Source organism: Hyperolius riggenbachi, chromosome 1 (genome assembly GCF_040937935.1).
Source record: "Hyperolius riggenbachi isolate aHypRig1 chromosome 1, aHypRig1.pri, whole genome shotgun sequence".
Taxonomy (NCBI): Eukaryota; Metazoa; Chordata; class Amphibia; order Anura; family Hyperoliidae; genus Hyperolius; species Hyperolius riggenbachi.
This window is the reverse complement of record NC_090646.1, coordinates 556754407-556772848: the sequence shown is the minus strand read 5'-3', so window position 1 is coordinate 556772848 and position 18442 is coordinate 556754407. Positions and strand designations below refer to the sequence as shown.

The following is an 18442-nucleotide window of genomic DNA, read 5'->3' as shown; positions in this document are numbered from 1 at the left end:
AAATGTCTTAAAATCAATATAAAACAAAAGATGAGAGGTGACTCACCTCAAAAATGACACAATCACATAATCTTAAAAATATTAATGACACTATGATGACACATTTTGCAGGATTGGATGCGCGGCACCTCAGTCCAATATTCTGGTCCTGAACAACAGCTGAGTTTTGAGTGCCTCTAACATATAGAAAGCCCTGGGATATTGTCGAAAAAAGTGTTGTTGGGGCTACTCATTGGTCCTCTTGAGAAAGATTTCCATTAGTCTCTTAAGGGACCTATGGGGAGCCCCAGTAGCACTTTTAAAAATGTTTTGCCAGGGGGGACCACTAGGCTACCAGGAAAAATTATATCAATGAGTGTTACCACTAGATCACCCACCATGGAAAGGTATATTGAGAGGACGGTCACGGAAGTCTATAAAAGGGAAAGGGGACCATCAGACTGCTAGGGAAATCTATATGGAAGGTGGGGATCACTAGAGCACCATGGAATGTATGTAAAGAGGGACTAATAAAACACCTGGTGCATCTATATAAGGGTGAAGGGGAGACCTCTAGATTACCAGAGAAAATAATAAAGAATGCCACTATAAGGGGACATAGTAGTCACTGTATGGGGGTATGGGCACAGCATAGAGGTGACTATAAAAAGGCACACAACACGTGAAGCACTGTAAGGGAGTACTATATAAAGAGGCTCTATAGGAAAGACACTACAGGGTGTCTTATAATAGACAAATTCATTAAAAAGGGGCAGGTCAAATAGGGACATGTAACATGAAACTATAATAATAGGGATGCAGTGGGAACTATTACAATAAAATATAAGGTTTAACTACACTCACTTTTGAGACCATCACCTCTACATAATAAACGTATTAACGTATTAATTAATGATTAACCCTTTTCCCTAATTTGTGACATGGCTGTCCCCCTGGGGCACTACAGAGTGATCGGCTCTTATAGGCAGAAGGCTATGACAGCTGATTGCCAGGATTGTCCGGCTGGGGGGAGGGAGGGATTTAAAAAAAGAAATATATAAAAAAATAGCAAAATTTAATACAAAAATAATAACATAAATATTTATTTAAAATAAATAAACACTGGAGGGGGGGATCAGACCCCACCAACAGGAAGCTCTGTTGGTGTGGAGAAAAGGAGGGGAAACACTAGTGTGCTGTGTTGTGCGGCCCTGCAGCTTGGCCTTAAAGTGACTCTGTAACAAAAATTACAACGTTTTTTCTACCATCCTACAAGTTCCTAAACCTATTCTTATGTGTTCTCGCTTACTGTAGCTCTTTCTACTATAACCATCTCTGTAATAAATCAATGTATCTTTCCCCTGTCAGACTTGTCGGCCTGTGTCTGGAAGGCTGCCAAGTTCTTCAGTGTTGAACTGTTCCTCTATGCACACTCCACTGTGTGTTTTATTTACATAAGCCAGCAGCTTCTCTGCTATCTTATCAGTGATAGAAGAGAGCTGGATAAAAATCCTCCTCTGGAGGCTGTGAAAGGAGCTGGTCTGTCACAAACTGAGGAATTAACGACATAGGTAGAGCTGTCTGCAGGAAGCCTGTAATGTTCAGTGCATGAGAGAAGCTGGGGACAGAAGGTAAACACACACAAGTGATCTCTTGAGATTCAGAAGTAAGGCTGTATACAGCCTGCTTGTGTATGGATGTATTTTCTATGTGTGGACATGCTGTACATCAACCTACTTCCTGTTTTGGTGGCCATTTTGTTTGTTTATAAACAAACTTTTTAAAACTGTTTTTGACTACTTTTAATGCGGCGGGGAGCGGTGAAATTGTGACAGAGGGTAATAGGAGATGTCCCCTAACACACTGGTATGTTTACTTTTGTGCGATTTTAACAATACAGATTCTCTTTAAAGCTGCAGTGGCCAATTAGGAGAAAATTGCCCTGGTCTTTAGGGGGGTTTAACACTGCGGTCCTCAAGAGGTTAAACGATTTCCCACCGATATACAGCAGATTCAATCACCATCTGCTGTGAAATCGTTACGCAAATGTTGACCGATCGACCGAATTCCACCCAAAATCGTTTGATTCAGTTGATCTGTCCAGGCAGGAAATTTAACTCGATTGCCGGTGGGTAGGGCGTGCATCTTTAGCGATGTTCGATACGGTGTCGACCAAAGCAGCATGGTACGCATTTTTAAAAACGCATGCGCTTTTGCTTGCGTTTTTGCCTGCATTTTTGATGCGTTTGCGTTTTTCTTTTAATTGCTGATTGGCTAAAGAATCCTTTGTTTTTTTTCTAGTTTACATTTCAACAGGGAGCAGGAAATTGCAGAGTCTTCTGGTATACTGACTTCTGAAAAACGCAATGGAATTGCATTGCATTGCATTTTTTCATGCGTTTTCAAGCGCTGCACTTGAAAAAGCGCAGCAGGCACTGTGATTGCGTTTTTCTAAAACCGCATCACACCAGTGTGTACAGGTCATCACGATTTTAAATTTTCAAAAGACCTTGCGATTTTAAAAATGCATGCATTTTTAACAATGCATGCATTTTTAAAAACGCAGCGCAAGTGCAGCAGTGTGTACAGGCCCTAAGTGTGTTTCTATGTAGGAAAACACGCGCATTTTTTCACAGCAGCTGATGTAATTCATAGAGAAAACTGACAAAATGTGCAGAGTCATCATGCAGAATTTCAGGGTTTTTTTCTGTGCGCGAAAAACAAGTGTGAACTAGCCCATTGATTAACTTAAAGAGACACTGAAGCGAGACTAAATCTCGTTTCAGGTCTTATATATAGCAGGGGCACGTGTGCCCCTGCTAAAACGCCGCTATCCCGCGGCTTAACGGGGGTCCCTTCACCCCCAACCCACCCCCCGCAAACCTGGGTCGGAAAAAAGGTCGCTGGACCTGATCTTCCTGGAGGCAGGGCTAACGGCTGCAGCCCTGCCTCCAGTCGCGTCTATCAGACGCGCATCGCCGCCTCTCCCCCGCCCCTCTCAGTGAAGGAAGACTGAGAGGGGCGGGGGAGAGGCGGAGGTACGCGTCTGACAGACGCGCATGGGGCAGGGCTGCGGCGGTTAGCCCTGCCCCAACCAGGAAGCGCTCCCCCGCTGCTCGGAGGGGGTTTGGGGGGACAGGGACCCCCGTTAAGCCGCGCTATAGCGGCGTTTTAGCAGGGGCACGCATGCCCCTGCTAGCTATGAGGTCTGAAGCGAGATCTATTCTCGCTTCAGACTCTCTTTAAGTTCTCAGTTTTTCTGTGCAGAAAATGTGCATGAAAACAGTCAAGTGTGTTCCCTGCCTGAAGAATGTATCAAAAGTATCAGGTTATTGTATTAACATACCTCTAAAACCCAACACCCTTTAAAAAATCAACCAGCTTAGAATATGGAGTTCTCCACCTGACTACCTCTGCACACCCAAGGCACATATTGGACAACTGTCATCAAAGCGAGAGCGCTATCCCCCATCTTACTGTAAAACATGGTTATTGTGTGTACCTTGGATAACTTTGGTGACATCCTTAGACAGATGGCCAACTTATCTGATTTGAGAGTTTGTGATTTGCATAGTGCCCAATGACCCTTATTCAATTCACTTGTTCTCCTAAATTATCTCCCAGGAGATAATTTTTCATCTTGTATTTTAAATATATTTTCAGCACTCTGCAATTAGTATCAGAATCAGAAATTAGAAAGTACTAAAAAGTAGGTGAAAGTCCCGTCAAAATTACTATCAGTATTTTCCTGCTTGCTAGTGGCTTAACTGTATTTATTGATAAAAGGGAAAAAATCACTTAGGAGAAAAAGTGAAATATATAATTGCCATTGATTTTAATGTACAGTATCTCTCAATTTTATATCTGGGTGACACTGTGCATATATTGTCCCTATAAACTCAGTGGGCTTTTTTCCTTCTCTTTAGCAAATAGTGGATGTTGACGGTCATAGCATGTAATAATGGCACACTATTAAAAAGGGCGTCCCATTCACCTTAATACAAATATTTTCTCTATTTGTGTTAAAGTATAATAATTGTGCTACATGAATATTTACTTTTCATTTGCATACAAACTTTATTGATTACAATAACCCATTGTTTAACAAAAAATTGTTTCTGAAATTATATAATTGTTTCTAAAACTAGCCCCTATGCTTTCTCAGAAAAAAAAAATGTTTACATTTCAACTTTTTGCACCACAACAAGCAGATTCTCACCAATGTTGCAAACGATCATTTGTAAAAAACTCACTTTAACTTATATAAAAAAAAATGTATTTATGTTTTGCCTTCTAATTAATACTTTTTTTATTTTGTGTTACATAAAACCACAAATGATCATATAATGATTTATACTACACAAACAAAATGAGGGGTTAAGATTAGTTGCCTTCAGGGGTTAAGGTTAGATGCCTACCATGGGGGTTAAGGTTAAGGACCGCCAAGGGGGGTTGAGGTAAGGCACCATGGGGGGTTAAGGTTAGGCACCAGCAGGGGGTGAAGAGGTTGGGCACCACTGGGGGAGTTAAGGTTAGGCACCACCGGGGGGGTTAAGATTAGGCACCATCAGGAGAGGGTTCTGTGTGAGAGTAGGGAGAGGTAAGGTCATAGTAAACTGATTTTTTTACTGATATTCTACTATATGAAGGAAGTTCGGTAAATATCGGTAAATGAACCAATATTTTATCACTTTTCCTGATGCCCATTTTACTAGACATAAAAATAGAGGTTACAGTGGAGAATAGTAAAATTTCAGTATTAACCACTTTAGTACCAGCGGTCTCTGGCCCCTTAGGGCCAGAGACCACTGGTACCAAAAACCACCACATACCAAGGAATTGCCACACTGAATTGCTGCTACCACCATACACGCCGCACGTCCTCTGCCATCTCTATGACGGCAGAGTTCTGTGAGCCAATTAGGAGCCGATTTCATTGGCTCCTGACCCTGTGATCAATGTAAGCCAATGGGATTTGCTCACATTGATGACAGGATTAGGAGCCAATGAAATTGGCTTCTGACTGGCTCACAGAGCTCTGCTGTCATACCAACAGCAGGGCGAGTGAGCTGCGGTGGGCAGAGAGCAACGCGATTGGCGGAAGCAATGAGAGTGGTGAGAACGTGCGGCGGCAGTAAGGTGAAAACTACTCCCCAACAGATATTACAGCCTCCAAACAGGGCGTAGATGTCAATCGCCACTGTCTGGTAGCGGTTAAAAACAATATTTTATGGCATATTCCAATAACCATCTTAATAAACTATACAGTCCTGGCCAAAAGTTTTGAGACTGTCAAAAATATTAGTTTTCACAAAGTTTGCAGCTAAACTGCTTTTAGGTCTTTGTTTCAGTTGTTTGTATGATGTACTGAAATATAATTATAAGCACTTCATACGTTTCAAGGCCATGGACCCAAAATGTCACCATTTTGGTCCCTGAGTCACTTAGTTATCACTTTTGCCTTATGACACGGTGCTCCATTGTGCTGCAAAATGCATTGTTCTTCACCAAACTGTTGTTGGATTGTTGCTGTTGGAGGGTGTTTTGGTACCATTCCTTATTCATGGCTGTGTTTTTTGGCAAAATTGTGAGTGAGCCCACTCCCTTGGATGAGAAGCAACCCTACACATGAATGGTTTCAGGATGCTTTACTGTTAGCATAACACAGGACTGATGGTAGCGTTCACCTATTCTTCTCCTGACAAGCCTTTTACCAGGTACACCAAACAATCGGAAAGGGGCTGTAACAATGGGTGTCAACACGCAGAGAGAATCTGATTACTGGTGATCTGCAGAATCACCCGCAATGCAGATATACACCAGATTATAGGTGATCTGCAGTATCACCAATAATCCAGGTATGTCTAACCTCTGGACACTAGTATAATGTGAGTGTTTGGTGTAACAGTACAACTCTGAGCATAGACCACCAGGGACCCCGGTGGCCTGAGTGACATGAGATATACTCCCCTGACTGTGGGGAATATTCCTGTAGCCTGAGGACTCCCTAGAAGAGAGACCCGGGCTGGGTAGCAGGAAGTCCTGCTGCTAATATGAACAGACTTGCCCTAACTAGGTGTGAGGACCTATTCTCAATGCAATGTGAAACGTTCCCGCCGGCCACCGAGGGTGCTTTATATCACACGGGGAGTCCAGTGTAGTGAGAGGCCCATCACACCTCATAAACAAAGTCCAATCTGTAGTAACAATCCACATAGGACTCAACCCTTCAAAGAGTGATTTCCAACAAAGTATTTATTTGTGCATAGCGGTCATACAGTATACAGATAAGCACAACGTTTCGGGCAAAGGCCCTTTCTTAAGCACTTGAGAAAGGGCCTTTGCCCAAAACATTGTGCTTATCTGTATACTGTATGACCGCTATGCACAAATAAATACTTTGTTGGAAATCACTCTTTGAAGGGTTGAGTCTTATGTGGATTGTTACTACAGATTGGCCTATTCTCAATGCCCTGGAACCGGGCTAAGGTATAACATAGAACTGACACAGTATCCTAGTCTTGGGTGTGAGGTCCGTAGTCACAACACCCTGGAACTGGTCTAAAGCATAACATAGAACTGGCACAGTATCCTAGTCTTGGGTGTGAGGTCCGTAGTCACAACACCCTGGAACTGGTCTAAAGCATAACATAGAACTGACACAGTATCCTAGTCTTGGGTGTGAGGTCCGTAGTCACAACACCCTGGAACTGGTCTAAAGCATAACAGTAAAGCCACAAGAGTAATCTAGCTCAGTGTGAATCCCCAGGTCCACCTGGCTCTTAACACACTGTAGGATCTGACTGTGGTCTGTGTGCCAACACATAAGCATTCGCAACGGCAGACAACGTTAGACTGAAGGACAAGCAGCTATATAGTGCAGCGCAGATCAGCGCCGCCCAGTCCCCTTCAGTCAACCGCCGTTCGTTCTGGGATCAGCTGACCAGTAGAGTCAGCTGACCCCTCTCTGCTTCTCATAAAGCTTCTGCCTCTCGTATTCCTCAGCCTATGTGCACAGGAAGGCTGAACCACATCAGACACATGTCGCCATGCAGAAACCACCGGGGTGAACGCGGAACTAGCCGCCGCGCCGTCAGAGCATGCGGCTGCTTTTCCGCAATCCTTCACAGGGGCTTTATCGGAGAATATGACTTTGCCCCAGTCCTCAGCAGTCCATTCACCATACTTTCTGCAGAAGATCAATCATTCCCTGATGTTTTGGCTTCTTTGCTGCCCTTCTTGACACCAGGCCATCTTCCAAAAGTCTCTGCCTCACTGTGCGTGCAGATGCGCTCACACCTGCCTGCTGCCATTCCTGAGCAACCTCTGCACTGGTTGCACTCCCATCTTTTTAACAGGAGACATTATTATATGCATACGTTGGGGTGTAATGACGAGAAATGTTTATGTCAGTCTTTGTCAGTTACTTTTTTACTTATATTTTTTGAGAAATCAACCCTTAAAGTATTACATTTAATCTTCAGGAACTTAAAATACTTAAAAAAGCTCAAATGCTTAAAAAAGCTTTGACTGGAGTTACACTTTAAAATTCTATTGAAATTTGTCAACTCTCCCTACAGACACCAAAGCTTTAAAATAATAATAACATTTACAAAGTGGAGGAGGAGGAGAATGAGATAGAAAGTGGAAAGAGAAGTTGATTCTTTATTACCCCTGTTTTGAAATAATATCTTAAATAGTAAAAAAAAAAAAAAAGCTCCAAAACAGTGAAATTAAATTTTGTACTTAAGATTTCTCTTACAGATTAAATAGATTACATAATGCATGGCTGCTAGAACTTCGTGAAGCTGAAATAATTGTAAACAGTGGTGCTCAGCAGAGCTCGAATATTCGAGTAGCTCGAATATTCGAGCTCTTTTTCAGCTATTCGAGCTCGGTATTCGAGCTCCGAATAGCTGGAGCTATTCGAATGGGCTATCCGAGTACACTCGAATAGCCCATTCACTATTCGAGCTATTCGAGCAACTCGGCGCTATTCGAGCTCGGTACCGAGCTCGAATAGCGTCATAGCCCAGATTGATGTCCTTAGAGCCAATCAGAGGGCTCCCAGGCCCTCTGACGGCAGCCAATCACAGAGGGGGACCCTGGCCAGCCCCTACCCTATAAATAGCGGCCGCCATGTTACGTTTCTCCATGCTTGCCTGAGACTTGTACAGAGAGAGAGTTGCTCCTTTGTGCTTTGGCTTAGCAAGTGCTCTATTGTGATCATTTACCTAGCGTTTTTGCTCACCTACACCTGCCATATACACCTATATTGTTGTTAGTTAGATAGACATTGTATTTTAGTTAGTAGCTTGTGTGTTACATTAGAGACAGGCAGCTGCTGCAAGCTTACAGGTTTAGGCCTCAGGGGGGCCTTGCCTCTGTGGGCAGCTGTCCTCTGTTTATTTCTCTCATCTATACCAGTATTTCTGCTGTCCTTTACTAATAGTATTGTAGTTATACTGTACTAGGAGTAGGACACTCACTGACTGTCACTGTTTATAGGCTACTAGCTAGCTCCTGCGTGTGTGCACTCACTCACTGTCTGTGTGTACACACACTCTATTTCCTTCTGATTACTGATAGATTATTGTTAGTTAGTTGTACTTACTGTTACTACTTACTCTTACTGTACTAGGAGTCTAGGACACTCAGTCAGACAGTCACTGTGTTCATAGGCTACTAGCTCCTGCGTGCGGTCACTCACTGTCTGAGTGTACACACACCACCCACACTCCATTTCCTTCTGATCGCTGATTGATTATTGTAATTAGTTAGTTCTACTTACTGTTACTACTTACTCTTACTGTACTAGGAGTCTAGGACACTCAGTCACTGTGTTCATAGGCTACTAGCTCCTGCGTGCGTGCACTCACTGTCTGAGTGTACACACACTAAATTTACTTGTGATTACTACTGATTATTGTAACTGCTAGTTGTACTTCCTGACTGTTACTACTTACTTACTGTACTAGGGGACACTCACTCAGTCACCTCACCAACCAACCCACTCCATTAAAGTACCCCACTTTTCACCCGCCCTTTTACAAAACTTTTGTCTATACGCCCAAAACATTTAAGATGTCTGGAAGTGGCAGCCAGCGCGGTTTGGGCAAGGGGAAGGGCAGCAAGGGAATCAGGAGGAGAGGGAGCAGCATTGTGGCAAGCCGCGGCCGCGGGCGCGCCACCATGCACAGTTCCGCAGCAGCAGCAGCAGCGTCAGTGGCTAACATTCCTCCCATAGCCACTGGCCGTGGACGCCTTGGGCGCCGCCCAGCAGGAGCATCTGCAACTCACGCTGCAGAGACACAGCAGCAGCAGCGTGTAGCACCTGCTCCGATTTTCCTCCAGCCGGGTCGGAAACGTCCCATTGAGGAAAAGGATGCAGACACTGTGGTGCAACTCATGACGGAGGATGAGCAGCCCGCCATCAGCTCTGCATCCGAGGCCTCCACCCTCACCACCACCACCACCACCACCCCTGTTCGCAGCAGCCGCCCAGCAGGGTCTGGGGAGGAGGCCAGTTCACCGTCAGTCGCCGACCTCTCATTCAGCACTCTTTTGACCCCAGGCATGATGAGTCAATTGTCTGCTGTTGTTGGCGATTTTGAGGAGGAGATGCTGATGGGCACTTTGGGGGATGAGGGATTGGACAGCAAGACTGTGGCGACAGTCAAGCAGCCCATCCATGCATCAGGAGAGGAGTTTGGGGGGTCATCATCCCAGCAGGACATGTTTGAGGAGGGGGAGGATGATGTTGATGACCCGGTGACAGACAGAGACTGGGTGCCACCACCTCCAGGGGATGTCGTCCTCAGCAGCTCGGAGGAGGAGGAGGATGCGCTTGTGGGCCTTGCAAGGAGGCGCATCATTGCAAGCATTGGCAGCGACCCACAGCCTGCTGGTGTCTCAGGCTCAGCAGCAGCAGCAGCAGCATCAGCCAGTACCACCACCAGCCGCACCCAAGCCCCCCCCCCAACCACCACAGGGAGACAGGCAGCAGCGCTTCCATGCCGTAGGGGGATGTTTCTGTCACCAATCTGGCGCTTTTTCACCATGCCCACTGTGTACAGCAAGTACGCCACTTGCAACCACTGTCAGCGGAAGTTGAGCAGAGGTGCAGACCCCTTAAAGTTCAGCACCAGCTCGCTGATCAACCACCTTGCGGCTAAACATTTCCACCAGCATGAGGAGTTCCAGAGGCTGAAGGCATCTGGTGCTGGCAGTGGCACCACACCCATCACTGCACAGCCTTCAGCAGCAGCAACAGCAGCCACCCGCCCTCCTGCTCCTCCAGCAGCACCAGCAGGAGTGCGGAAACGCACTGCTCCTCCCCCCTCTGCAACTCCTGCCGCCGACACTGAGGCCTGTTCTGGCAGCCAGTCCTCAGTGGCCTCCTCCGCTGTGTCTGGTGATTCCCGTGTCAGCAAAAGGCCACGCCAGAGCCTTTTGAGCGAGTCCTTCCAGGGGGTGGTTAGGGCTCTGCCTCCCAGCAGCCGTCGCGTGCGGCAGCTGAACGGCTTGCTGGCACGGGCCATGTGCTCCCAACTCCTGCCGTACACGCTCGTGCAGGAGGGGAGCGACATGCGGGCGCTGCTTGCTTGTGCAGCCCCAGACTGGCAGCTCCCCAGCAGACACTTTTTCTCCCGCAAGGCCATTCCAGCACTGCACCGCTTTGTGATGGCCAATGTGGAGCGAGGGCTGGAGCACGCGGTTGGTGAAAGGGTCCACGTCACCATGGACTCCTGGAGCAGCCGCTTCGGGACAGGCCGCTACCTGTCCTTCACTGTCCACTGGGTCAGCTTGGTGGAAGGGGGTGAGGATGGGAGAGCAGCAGCGGGCACAGCAGCAGCAGCAGCAGCAACACAGTGGGTGGTGCCACCCCGCAGGGTCAGGGGAACTGCAGCGGGTTCCTCCGATCCTCTGCCATCCTCCGCCACACCTGGCCAAACCCCCCGCCTCAGCAGCAGCGTGAAGGCCCGCCACTGCCAAGCGCTGCTGCACTTGGTCAGCCTTGGCAAGACCAAGCTGACGGCAGCCCACGTGTTGGCCAAACTCCAGGAGCAGGAGAGGATTTGGCTGACCCCCAGAGGCCTCAGAGTCGGAGAGGTGGTGTCCGACAATGGGGCCAATCTGGTTGCTGCCATAGACAGGGGAAACCTGACCCACATCCCCTGTCTTGCCCACGTGCTGAACCTGGTGGTGCAGAAGTTCCTGCGCACCTACCAGGGGATGGGCGAACTGCTGGAAACGGCAAGGAATGTTGTGCGTCACTTCCGGCGCTCGGCTGCAGCCTGTGCGAGCCTGGAAGACGTGCAAAAGGAGCTGGATCTGCCACGCCATCGGCTGATCATTGACGTTCCGACTCGCTGGAACTCCACCCTGGCGATGTTGGAGCGTATGGTTGAACAGAGGCACGCTGTCAACCAGTACCTTGCCCTGGCCACTGTTTCCGCAGCTCGGAGAAGGGACAAGACCAGCAACATCCCGTCCATCGTCCCCGATGATGACTGGAGGCACATGCAGCAGGTGTGCTTTGTGCTGGCTCCCTTCCTGCAGGCCACAAACATGGTGAGCAGGGACCATGCTATGGTCTGCGAGTGGGTGCCCCTGGTTTCTCTGCTGAACAGGGCCCTCGATGGTTTGCTGGAACAGGGAGCGGCAGCCTTGGACCAGCAGGAGCGGCAACCAGCTGCGCAGTCCACCTCTGAGGGGGAGGAGGAGGAGGACTTGGTGGAGGTCCCTGACCTGGCTGCTGATGAGGGGGATCAGCACAGCGCAGCTGAGTTGGTGCGGGGGTGGAGAGAGGATGAGGCGGCAGAGGAGGAGGATGAGGACAGCACTGACGTCGATGTGCCAGCAGACGTGGCCCGCCTCTTCCCAATGGCAGCGCACATGCTGGCGTGCCTGCGCAGGGACCCCAGGGTGATCCAGATGAAGCAGAGGGAGGACATCTGGATCAGCATGATGTTGGACCCACGCCTCAAGGGGAAGTTGAGCCAGTTCCTGCCGCCTGCAGGAGGAGACCCAGCGCAACAAATAGGGAGCTTGCAGCAGGCCCTTGTTGAGCGCTTGGAGGAAGCCTTCCCCCAGCCTTCCACCCCCACTGTCCAGCAGCCAGCACAGAGGCAGCAGCAGGTGCCTGCATCCAGCAGCAGCAAGCGCCCCACAGACCTGCTGTCTCTCAGCCACGAGCTCTACAGGACTGTAGAGGCTCCGGCAGCAGTGACTAGAGAGGAGATGCATGCAGCAGCATCCTCCTCCGGTCACAGCCAGCGCCTGACCCGCATGGTGGCTGACTACATGGGGTCGTACAGCGGGCTTGACAGCGATGCCCCTGTTGATCCCATGGAGTATTGGGTCAAGCGCATGGAGATCTGGAGCGAGCTAGCGCAGTACGCCCTGGAAGTGCTGTCCTGCCCCCCTTCCAGCGTGCTGTCCGAGCGCTGCTTCAGTGCAGCTGGTGGCGTGGTCACCGAGAAACGCTCACGTCTGTCTCACAAGTCTGTGGACAGACTGACGTTTCTCAAGATGAACCAGGCGTGGGTGGAAGGCGAGTTCCTGGCCCCTGTTGTCGGCGAGAGGGGGACATGAACTGGCTGCCGGAACCATCGTTAATGTGCCTTACCACCCTTTACCACCTCCTGGCTCCTGCTCACTAAGCCAGCCTGGTTCACTTTGACTATTACGTCGCCTGCAGCCACACATTTTACACCTACAGTGGGCTGCTGTGTACTGCCCTTCTGCTGTCTGTCTGTGTTTCCCACTGCCAGGGTACACAGAATGACCTTCTTCTGCTGCCACTCTGCCACCAGCTATTACGTCAAACAATAGCTATATTGGTTGCAAAACCGAAACCAAACAAACCATTAAAAAAAAAAAAGGTTTAATTTTTCTGAGGTGCCCGGGTTGAAAACTGTGTTGTTCCAGTTGTGTATTGGACACAATGTGGGCTGCACGACCGCTGTCTGGGACCTCCTGTTGTGTTTATTTACGGCCCTGGTATCACCGCTAGGTACCAGGGCTATTATGTCACGCTGCCTACCTGCTGCCACACTCACACTGCTCCTCCATACCTCCTCCTGCTGCTGCTGCTGCTGTCTGTCTGTGTTTCCCACTGCCAGGGTACACAGATGATTTACCTTCTGCTGCCACTCTGCCACCAGCTATTACGTCAAACAATAGCTGCTCGCCTACTCCTCCATTCCTCCTCCTGCTGCTGCTGTCTGTCTGTGTTTCCCACTGCCAGGGTACACAGAATTACCTTCTTCTGCTGCCACTCTGCCACCAGCTATTACGTCCAAAAATAGCTAAATTGGTTGTAAAACCAAAAACCAAAAAACCATTAAAAAAAAAAAAGGTTTAATTTTTCTGAGGTGCCCGGGTTGAAAACTGTGTTGTCCCAGTTGTGTATTGGACACAATGTGGGCTGCACGACCGCTGTCTGGGACCTCCTGTTGTGTTTATTTACGGCCCTGGTATCACCGCTAGGTACCAGGGCTATTATGTCACGCTGCCTACCTGCTGCCACACTCACACTACTCCTCCATTCCTCCTGCTGCTGCTGTCTGTCTGTGTTTCCCACTGCCAGGGTACACAGAATTACCTTCTGCTGCCACACTGCCACCAGCTATTACGTCAAACAATAGCTGCTCACATAATTACTCTCCTCCATTCCTCCTCCTGCTGCTGCTGCTGTCTGTCTGTGTTTCCCACCGCCAGGGTACACAGATTTACCTTCTGCTGCCACTCTGCCACCAGCTATTACGTCAAAAAATAGCTATATATCTGTGTAATTGGTTGTAAAACCAAAACTACAAAACCATTACAAAAAAAGGTTTAATTTTTCTGAGGTGCCCGGGTTGAAAACTGTGTTGTCCCAGTTGTGTATTGGACACAATGTGGGCTGCACGACCGCTGTCTGGGACCTCCTGTTGTGTTTATTTACGGCCCTGGTATCACCGCTAGGTACCAGGGCTATTATGTCACGCTGCCTACCTGCTGCCACACTCACACTGCTCCTCCATACCTCCTCCTGCTGCTGCTGCTGCTGTCTGTCTGTGTTTCCCACTGCCAGGGTACACAGATGATTTACCTTCTGCTGCCACTCTGCCACCAGCTATTACGTCAAACAATAGCTGCTCGCCTACTCCTCCATTCCTCCTCCTGCTGCTGCTGTCTGTCTGTGTTTCCCACTGCCAGGGTACACAAAATTACCTTCTTCTGCTGCCACTCTGCCACCAGCTATTACGTCCAAAAATAGCTAAATTGGTTGTAAAACCAAAAACCAAAAAACCATTAAAAAAAAAAAAAGGTTTAATTTTTCTGAGGTGCCCGGGTTGAAAACTGTGTTGTCCCAGTTGTGTATTGGACACAATGTGGGCTGCACGACCGCTGTCTGGGACCTCCTGTTGTGTTTATTTACGGCCCTGGTATCACCGCTAGGTACCAGGGCTATTATGTCACGCTGCCTACCTGCTGCCACACTCACACTACTCCTCCATTCCTCCTGCTGCTGCTGTCTGTCTGTGTTTCCCACTGCCAGGGTACACAGAATTACCTTCTGCTGCCACACTGCCACCAGCTATTACGTCAAACAATAGCTGCTCACATAATTACTCTCCTCCATTCCTCCTCCTGCTGCTGCTGCTGTCTGTCAGTTGTGTATTGGACACAATGTGGGCTGCACGACCGCTGTCTGGGACCTCCTGTTGTGTTTATTTACAGCCATGGTATCACCGCTAGGTACCAGGGCTATTATGTCACGCTGCCTGCCTCATTGACTGCATGCTGCCACACACTCATCCTCCTCCTCCTGCTGCTAAATTTACCTCCTGCTGTCTGTGTGTTTCCACTGCCAGATGAAGAAGAAGATGAAGAAGAAGAAGAAGAAGAAGAAGAAGAAGAAGAAGATGAAGAAGATGAAGACGATATAGAAGAAGATGAAGAAGAAGAAGAAGATGAAGAAGATGAAGAAGAAGATGAAGAAGATGAAGAAGAAGATGAAGAAGATGAAGAAGAAGATGAAGAAGAAGATGAAGAAGATGAAGAAGAAGATGAAGAAGAAGAAGAAGAAGAAGAAGAAGAAGAAGATGAAGAAGATGAAGATGAAGAAGATGAAGAAGAAGATGAAGAAGATGAAGATGAAGAAGATGAAGAAGATGAAGAAGAAGATGAAGAAGATGAAGATGAAGATGAAGATGAAGAAGATGAAGAAGAAGATGAAGAAGATGAAGAAGAAGATGAAGAAGAAGAAGAAGAAGAAGAAGAAGAAGAAGATGAAGAAGAAGATGAAGAAGATGAAGATGAAGATGAAGATGAAGAAGATGAAGATGAAGAAGATGAAGAAGAAGATGAAGAAGATGAAGAAGAAGATGAAGAAGAAGAAGAAGAAGAAGAAGAAGAAGAAGATGAAGAAGATGAAGATGAAGAAGATGAAGAAGAAGATGAAGAAGATGAATATGAAGAAGATGAAGAAGATGAAGAAGAAGATGAAGAAGATGAAGATGAAGAAGATGAAGAAGATGAAGATGAAGAAGATGAAGAAGAAGATGAAGAAGATGAAGAAGAAGATGAAGAAGAAGAAGAAGAAGAAGAAGAAGAAGAAGATGAAGAAGATGAAGATGAAGAAGATGAAGAAGAAGATGAAGAAGATGAAGATGAAGAAGATGAAGAAGATGAAGAAGAAGATGAAGAAGATGAAGATGAAGAAGATGAAGAAGAAGATGAAGAAGATGAAGAAGAAGATGAAGAAGAAGAAGAAGAAGAAGATGAAGAAGATGAAGATGAAGAAGATGAAGAAGAAGATGAAGAAGATGAAGATGAAGAAGATGAAGAAGATGAAGAAGAAGATGAAGAAGATGAAGATGAAGAAGATGAAGAAGATGAAGATGAAGAAGATGAAGATGAAGAAGATGAAGAAGAAGAAGAAGAAGATGAAGAAGAAGAAGAAGATATAGAAGAAGAAGAAGAAGATATAGAAGATAAAGAAGAAGAAGAAGAAGAAGTATATACAGTACTGAACAAAATTCTGGACACAACTTCTCTTTTCACCTTTTTTTTTTTTTAAAGGAACATCCCCACATAATCACTTGCTGTTGTCACTTGGAAAAAAATATGTTTCTTGCATCATTAACCCTCAAAACAAGTGTTGGGAAGCTATTTAAGGCCAATTCGAATAGTCAGCTCGAATAGTTAGCTCGAATACCGACTCAAATAGTGAGCTCGAAGTCCGAGGTCGAATCGAATAGTAAAAATTATTCGACTCGAATATTCGACTGACCTCGAATAATTTACTATTCGAATTCGACCAAACTCGAATTTTAAAAAGGGGTATTTGAGCATCACTAATTGTAAACATTCCACAAAACAAAACCCCATTACTCTTATCAGAGATGTAAAGCACATTGAAGTTGCAGCTACACCATAAATCCCTAACATAAAAGTGTGCTTGTTAGCTTTCCAAACAACACTTTCTATTCTTAACTTTAATGTGGGTGATTTAGAATTTTTATGTAGAACTTCTTTTAATATAATAAAGTATTTTAACACTCTACCAAGGCATTACCTGTAGTGCATTTATTTTGCCAGAAATGTAATGGTTAACTGTAATGAAGTTTCAGAAGGTCATCAAGCTGGTTAAATTAATTAGGCCCATTAGCTGTGATGGCTGCCGACAGACTGTACACACAGGGAAACTGTGGCTAGAATGGCGGCCCCGTCGTTTGAATAAATCCTGCGTGTGTACACGCATTTAAGGTGGCCATACATCAGACGATGGCTACCAGATTGACCATATTGATCCCTTTCTGATCTAATCTGATCAGTGAGAGATCTATTACTTGCCCACACATTGCTGATAGATTCCAATAGATTTCATAATACATTTACTGGAAATTGTGCTAGCACTGCAACCTCTGCCTACCATGCCTCCCCCCATGTAATGTGTGTTCCCCCCACGGCCATTGCTACTGCTTAATGAGCATGTCCTAATGGCTGCAGCTCTGGCGCTTTGAGTCTGCCAGGAGAAAAGCATAATATAAATGTTAGGTGTCTTGTCTTTCCTGATTCAGTCCCATCAATTAATATAAGCTGTTCCAAAAATGTGTCCCTCTGCCCTCGAAGACTGGAGATGGACAGCACTGACTTACACAACTCTTCCCAACTCACAAGAAGTATGCAGGCCATATGCTCTGACTCACTATACATCCTCTAGCTCAGAGGCGTCCGAGCCATTAGGCAGCTATAAATTTTCGCCTAAGGCGACAGGAAGAGGCAAGGGCGCTTCTGCACTGAGTAGTGAGAGAAGAAATGCCTCTCAGCTGACTCAGGTGTCAGTTTACACAGCAGCAGCAGCGGGGCTGACTGGACTTCAGCTCAATGATTCAAAGAACCACAGTAATGAATGAGTCAGTGAGAGAAGGCACTCATCTTAGTCAGGGATCCTAGGAGTACAGCATCATCAGCTCCTGAGTCCGACTCCTGAGAATTCAGTCCCTCTCTCTCTGCTACTGGTAACTGCGTGAATGTAGAGACTGTGTAGCAGCCAGGCATTGACTTCCCCCCAGGCCGCCTTTCATTCAATGATTTAGGGTTGGTCCTGTGTCTGCTGTATTCAGGTTTGTTGATGTAAGGCAATGTAAAATACTAGGCTAGCTGATAAAAGTGCAATTAGAGGGCAGGCTAGCTGGTAAATATACACAGCATGATGTAGAACTCGTCTGGAGGGTCAGTGGGAAAAAATCTGTCTGGTCTCTCCCCATTGTTATAATGACTGCATGTGCAGATAAGGTCTTAAACAGGTTGAAAAGTTTTGACAGTCCCTAGACTCCAGGAGGGCTGCTTGCTGACTTGTGTAAGAGATTGGCAGGGACAGCAGTCCTATTACCAGCAACTAGTCTCTGTGTAATGTGGGACTGCAATACAGATAAACTGCTCCATCTCAGGCTATTCTCAGTCTCACTCCACTCCTCCTATCTCTGTATGTGTATAGTGTATGTCTACTGTGTGCTGTGTATAGTGTGCTCTGTGTGTGTGTGTGTGTGTGTGTGTGTGTGTGTGTGTGTGTGTGTGTACACAGTGTGTGTGTGTGTGTGTGTGTGTGTGTGTGTGTGTGTACGTTGTGTGCAGTGTGTGTACTGTGTGTGTGTGTGTGTGTGTGTGTGTGTGTGTAGTGTGTGTACTGTGCTGTGCATGTCTAAAGTGTGTGTGCGTGTGTGTACTGTGTATAGTGTGTATGTTGTGTGCAGTGTGTGTACTGTGTGTGTGTGTGTGTGTGTGTGTGTGTATACACTGTGTGTGTGTGTGTACTGTGTATAGTGTGTATGTTGTGTGCAGTGTGTGTACTGTGTGTGTGTGTGTGTGTGTGTGTGTACACTGTGTGTGTGTGTGTGTGTGTGTGTACTGTGTATAGTGTGTATGTTGTGTGCAGTGTGTGTCCTGTGTGTGTGTGTGTGTATGT

The 18442-nt window shown here is 46.8% G+C and overlaps 1 protein-coding gene across 1 annotated transcript; it reads right to left on the bottom strand.

The window, feature by feature from the left end:
- Positions 1-14022: 14022 nt before the first annotated feature.
- Positions 14023-15981, bottom strand: LOC137557357 (uncharacterized; the record flags this gene model as incomplete). Its single annotated transcript, XM_068271686.1, has 2 exons — positions 14023-14036; positions 14838-15981. Coding segments are annotated over 2 exons (1158 nt in total), but the record flags the coding sequence as incomplete, so codon positions are not given.
- Positions 15982-18442: the final 2461 nt, after the last annotated feature.